This window comes from Sinocyclocheilus anshuiensis, unplaced genomic scaffold (genome assembly GCF_001515605.1).
Source record: "Sinocyclocheilus anshuiensis isolate Anshui unplaced genomic scaffold, SAMN03320099.WGS_v1.1 scaffold185, whole genome shotgun sequence".
Taxonomy (NCBI): domain Eukaryota; kingdom Metazoa; phylum Chordata; class Actinopteri; order Cypriniformes; family Cyprinidae; genus Sinocyclocheilus; species Sinocyclocheilus anshuiensis.
In genome coordinates, this window is record NW_015539887.1 from 1181184 (window position 1) to 1187415 (window position 6232).

Sequence of the window (6232 nt, forward strand, 5' to 3'; positions counted from 1 at the left end):
CTGCATTTGTAGCCGGCGCCATAGCCAGACTGATAAACAAACACAGACAGGAAGTTAACTTCGGGCCAGGCGCATGCGCCCGATGAAACTGTCTGTATAAAGCTTGAAGCATCAGAATCGGCATCGGTATCGGCCAATCACCATGACAAGAAATCGGTACTCAGTATCGACTGCAAAAATCCTGATCAGAGCATCCCTAGTAGAAATAAAAGTAGAAATGCTCCAACTCTCTTAACATTTAGTTATCCTGAGGGAGAAAGTAATGTGACTGGTGAAATCTATGACGTCAGTAATAAAAAAAAAACTTTCTGGCAGTGTCATCATTACAAATGTCCAAAATATTTGGCATCTAACACTAAGATCAGCTGTAAAACCCAACTTTAATTCAATATTTTAATTATTTTTTTTAACTGCGATGCATGACTGGGCTTCTGCATCACTGATAGGCGACTACACCTGTCGTGCACTCAGCAAAGTTGTCAGCTAATGAAGACTGACGTTAAAGTTATCAATTTATGACTCTTAACTTCGAATCCATAAACAAAACTATTAATCAAAACCAGCTATCTGATATCTGAGCATTTTCATAGCCAGCAGTAAAAAAGATGTTAACAATCTAACCTCACGAGACCAACTGTTGCCCGAGCCTTAAAATAACAAGTAATCAGAAGACTTTTGCGATTTATTACTTAGATTACTTAACAGATTATTGAAAACAAATAGCGTGCACTTCATTGTACTAATATCGTGGCTGGCGGACATTTAGCTTAGCAACTATTAGCTACATTCCTTCTGCACGAGATGACAAATACTCACAAATTACGTTTCGCTTTCTTTTTTGCTTAGCATAATGTAGCACGTATTCGACCTCTTAAACGTCTTTAGTTAAATGACTTTGGACAGTTCAGTCGTCTGTGAGGTTGCTGGGTAGTTCACTGGCGTGTTAGCACTTATTAGCCTAACTCGGCTAGCCTTTTCAGACATCACTCACCTGGTCTCTAATTTTGAGAACCACCATGTTTCGATGCTCTCTTTGGATCTCATGCAGAACTAAACGGATATTTTTCACCACCACCACCTGAATACTGATGTTTTGTTGTCGGTAAATCTAGCGTTTCCAGTAGGCCTGAGGTTTCCTACTTGCCACTGATGAGCAGGGGGAGAAAACTCCATAACATTACCGCCACTGCTGCCTCGCAAAGAACGGGGACGATGATTGGCTAGACAGTGGTTTGAGCGACAGTAAAAAGAACGATGATTGGCTAAAAACCAGATGGGGGCGATGCTTGCTTGTGAACTGAAACGTTGTTGGATATGTGTGCGTTGCAGTTAAACAGGTTTCAGATCGGTAAAGGAAGAAGTGCGCGTTTCTTTATTGCAAAGTGACTTCCACTTCTCTTTTTAACAATGTTGTTGAATACAAAATGCATTACAATGAATACAAATTTAAAGTGATGGTTCATTGAGATTATATTAGGGTTACACAGTGGTTTTAACATTTTCTATTTGTATTAGTTATAGAAAATTACTGATGCAGGAGTTTTAACACTTTTTGATGCCAAGGACCCCAAATATGATCATTCTACTGCGAGAGACCATCTTCTTATTTCCCTCTTTCCTCTTTCTACACACACAAATTGTTAAACATGCCACTGTGAATGGTAATTTTAAAAGTAGTTCTCAATTTTCATGAATAAAATACAATTTAAGTTTTTTCCCTTCTGATTCTAGTTAAAATAGCCATCAAAATAATGGAAAAATATATTTGTTATAATATATGCCAGTATATTTAATGATAACATTATTATCCAAATGACCAACTAAATATCACTGTTATAGGTACAGGTTTAAAAGTGCATGACAGTATAAAACTGTCAAATTGTACTCAAGTGACTCAATTCTACTACATTTACATTTAGTCATTTAGCAGACGCTTTTATCCAAAGCGACTTACAAATGAGGACAAAAAATAAAAAAATATATAAATATAGATAAAGTAGAATTAAAATAGAATAGAAAGTGTTAGAGTTAGAGGGTCAAATAAAGGTGACCTATTACAGGCCTATGTAACCAAATGTAAAATGTATATGCTAAAATTTCAGCAAACTTGGAATATATTATTTTAGTCTTTTTCCTCATTGTGTCTTCACTGTGTTACAGGAAATACAAAGAAATGTTTTCATAGGTCTGTACAGAAAACAATGAAACCGGTTCCTTGTATTAATTGTTCCTTAAAAGGAACAGCTCATCAGCTGATAGTTGCTATAGTAAATGAAGGCTGTATTAGAAAGTTGTATTAGATAATAAATAATAGGTAGGTTCTGTTTTCTTGTCTCAAAAATATAGCAACTTGACAACTTTAGTTTTTTTTTTTAAATATATATAATATAGCCTAATAAAGAAAGAGACAAAGAGGGAGAATACTCATTCATTTGGATTGACGAGGCTTTGAGTTGCTTTAAACTTAAGACGAGCGTTAAATAATCGAAGCACAAAGAGTCAATTTAATTGTGGTGCACCAGATGACGCTAAAGGTGTATTTAATACTTTGAAAATACTTCACAGTAGGCTAGCTGTTCTCCTGTCTAATGCACAGCATTCGGCGCTAAATAAATAAATACCTGGTATGACGTAAGCTACCCGTGATTTATATAAACATGTATTGGTTTAAACCAGTGGTTCCCAACCCTGGTCCTTGAGGCACCCCAACACTGCATGTTTTGCATGTCTCCTTAATCAAACACACCTGATTCAGATTATTAGCTCATTAGTAGAGACTCCAAGACCTGAAATTGGTGTGTCAGAGAAAGGAGATATGCAAAATGTGCAGTATTGGGGTGCCTCCAGGACCAGGGTTGGGAACCACTGGTTTAAACCATTTAAATAAGTAGGCCTATTAAATAAAACAAATTTTAGTTAAAAAATTCGCTGCTTGCTCTCTAGAAAATAACAGCATAATCCACCGCAGTTCTGCTGTTGGAATGTAGGCTAATCATTATCGCAACTTCTGCGGTTACAACGAGGCTGAACCCAGCAAGCGAATGAACAGGATTCAGTCTCGTCAATTAAACGTGTTACATGCACGAAAGATGGGGGAAGATGCCTCCCTAAAGAACAGTGTGTGTATTTACTTTTAAATATAACTTTGTAAATTCAGAATGTGCAGAATAATGTATAATATACATTATATAGGCTACATATAGTAAATTGGTAAATTGTTGTAAAATATCTGAAACGCACATATAACATGGCATTACTGAATAACCCAATGAAGCATTATATTTAAAAATAATAACACTAGTAACAACATGCCACTTAGGGCTATTTTAAGAGTCTCATATTTTATCTTTTCTCTTCAAAATAAAATAAAATTTTCTAAATCTAAAAAAAAAGGCTGTACAATGAGGCCCCTCATTCCCTCATTAACAAATAGACACAAAAACCTTTGATATTCAGCATAATACAACATCACAGATAATTATTCATTTTTTCCAGAAGATTATTAACCTCAGAATCTGTTTCTACTGATTACATCTTACGAAATTACAAAATTAAGAAGAGCGTAGCAATTTATTAAATTTGTTGAATTGAGATTATGTGCCGTCAAGAAAAACATCTGACCAGTTCGACCATTTAATCATTTGAAGGGTTGTACACCTTTCTGTAAATAATGTATTTGAAGTCAAAACTTTACACATTTTAATAGTTTTTTTTGGCATCCTTTGCAGCTTTCATTAGAAATAGGCATTCACATTTACTAGATTCACTGAACTAAGCAGTATAGATGACAACCCTAATGAAAGCCTCATTACTTGGAAATTTCTGTCTTCATTCAAAATGGTGAAGAATGTAAAGAATATGGCTGAGCTGTAATTATTTTAGCCACTGTTGTTAAAGCAAGGATGCTCAAATATGTGATGCAGTGACATTTGACCATTTGTCCAAAAATAAGTAATCGGTGAAAACATTCCTTTCCCTGTGATGTTACTAAGAAATAAAAACATCATTAACTACATCTTAAATGCAGCCTATATGTTTGCCTCTGACTTTGGTCTCTCTGGTGAAATTATTCCTATGTTGTTTTGCATCAGATCTGTATCTGTAAAGCCAACAGCAATCACTGAGTTTTAGGCATATCAAATAAGAGAACCATATCTCTTCTGCATATGTGCACACATTCTTTATTAATTACTTTATGACTTTCATTTTTCTCTTGTCAATGATATAAAACGGACTAAAACAGACAGAAAAGTGATGTAGAGATTAGCATATGTGATGATGTGTCTTTAGAAGGTCCCTTTTTAATGTGTCCCGACACATTTGGTTGCACCCGCTTCAAAATCCAATTTTAATCTTAACAGGATTTATTAACTGAAGTGCCTTTAACGGAAATGAATAGAGTCAGACTTGCCAAATTGAGATGGTTAGATATTTGCAGATATTTTAATTTAGAAGAGAAGTGGCATATAGACTCCTTGTTTAATGGAAATGACAACAGAATTAAATTCTGCCGTTTAGGAGATAAAGAGCTTTTCTAAGGGTAGACTAACAAAATAAATGACTTGAAAACTTTATTGCCCATGTAATGTACCGCAAATTACATTTCACAAACTATGCATAATTAATAGTAGCAGTAAAAAACAATGGCAATGTTATAAGCAATAATAACCTAGACAAAATGTGCTATTTGTAAACGTTTATTGTTTAAATATGAAATTATAGTACACTATTTTAATAAAAATTATTATTGTTAACACCCATGTAGCTAATTATAATTTATTATAGTCAATCCAGTTTCAGCTTAACTTTCTTCATCAGAAAAGTCTTTCAAAGTGGTCGAAGAAGAAGTAGCCTATAATTGACTCATCGCCGCATGTTGTAACTTTGTATGTTGGACATTTAATTTTGCTTAAACATTTAGTTTTTGTTAATAAAACTGTTAATGCTGATAATTAGTCACTACTGTCAGACAAATACTGTAAAAATACAGAATATTCTGCACTTTTGACACTGTTTAAAGGAGATGTTGAATTATGATTTTAAAGGTTTCATGATTTTACAACATTACATTTATTACAGTTTAGTAATATTTTGTCCTTTACAGTGATACGTTTTGTATGTTTTGGGCAAATTAGACAAAGTAGTTCACTGCATTCAGGACAGAAAAGGAATTTTAGGTGGTTAGCAGGTGGTTAGTGGGTGAGGGAGGGGCTCTGATCAGAGTCAGACTGTCAAAACCAAACATTGGTCTGTCGTTTATTGACTGCACAGAGACTGAGCTGGAGCAACGCTGTCAAACTAAGTTAACCAGGACTAGTGTTTGGATGTCAGTATTAGTGTATGACAGCTGACTACAAAAAAAATTCCGGAGAGCAAAATGTGCGTTAGGTTGAGTGGCAGCTGAGCTTTAGAAAGTTCGACAAAACTTAGCTAACATTAGTTTGACAGATAGCTTGTCAGTTTAGCTTAGCCATGACAGGGACGTGTTTATACCTCTCTCATGTCAACCACTGGTCTTTAACTGTGGACTAACGCAGGTGAATGCTTCAGATTTAAATTGCATTGCTGGGTAATGGTTAGTTTATAAATTTAGCCTATATTTGAGCAAAACGTTAACTTCTAACCCAAGGCAGATTAAAGTTAGCCTGCTAGCACCGAGTAAAACCACTGACTAACCACGAATCTGTTTCTGTGGGAATTATGAGCACCAGTAATAATTATGCAAGTCGCAAACGGAGGAAACCTGTCCAGAAAAGGTAATAAATCATTGTTTTACTAGGCCATGCTTAGATGCTTAGTTAAACATATGTATTCAGTTTACAGTACTACTGTCAGTTAACCTGTTTATCAAGACCAAACAATATAAAGCAGACAAGTGACTCTCATTGCATAGTGAATTCTTATTAATAGTTATCTGAATATTTATTCTATTTGATTGAATTTTATTTGTGAAATGATGTTATATCGCTGCACTTTCTCCGATGTCTAGTCAGGCTCTTTGGGAAAACTAGTGAGCTGCCTAGCTAGACGTCGTGTTTGTGCGTGAGCGTGTTTTGACTTCTGTGAACGACTGTGTTGCCAAACCCCTCCCTCAGAAAATCTCTAGAACCACCCTCAAAAGTCTCCATTTTTCACAAAAAGTCGCCAAATATGAAAACAAAGTGAATACAGGTAAATTTGGTAAAGGTAAAGGAAAGTAAATATATATATATATATATATATATATATATAT

At 34.9% G+C, this 6232-nt stretch overlaps 2 protein-coding genes across 2 annotated transcripts in view; one reads left to right on the top strand and one right to left on the bottom strand.

The window, feature by feature from the left end:
- ankrd28b (ankyrin repeat domain 28b) overlaps positions 1-1213 on the bottom strand; it is a 32785-nt gene extending 31572 nt beyond the window's left edge. Inside the window, exon 1 of the mRNA XM_016482163.1 lies at positions 992-1213. Within this exon, the coding sequence (XP_016337649.1) occupies positions 992-1018 (27 nt within the window). The 5' untranslated portion in view covers positions 1019-1213. The remainder of the gene's footprint in view (positions 1-991) is intronic.
- A 4061-nt stretch (positions 1214-5274) lies between these two features.
- The window catches only part of ahr1a (aryl hydrocarbon receptor 1a), a 31034-nt gene continuing 30076 nt past the window's right edge, over positions 5275-6232 (top strand). The window contains exon 1 of the mRNA XM_016482164.1: positions 5275-5756. Coding sequence (XP_016337650.1) covers positions 5701-5756 — 56 coding nt within the window. The 5' untranslated portion in view covers positions 5275-5700. The remainder of the gene's footprint in view (positions 5757-6232) is intronic.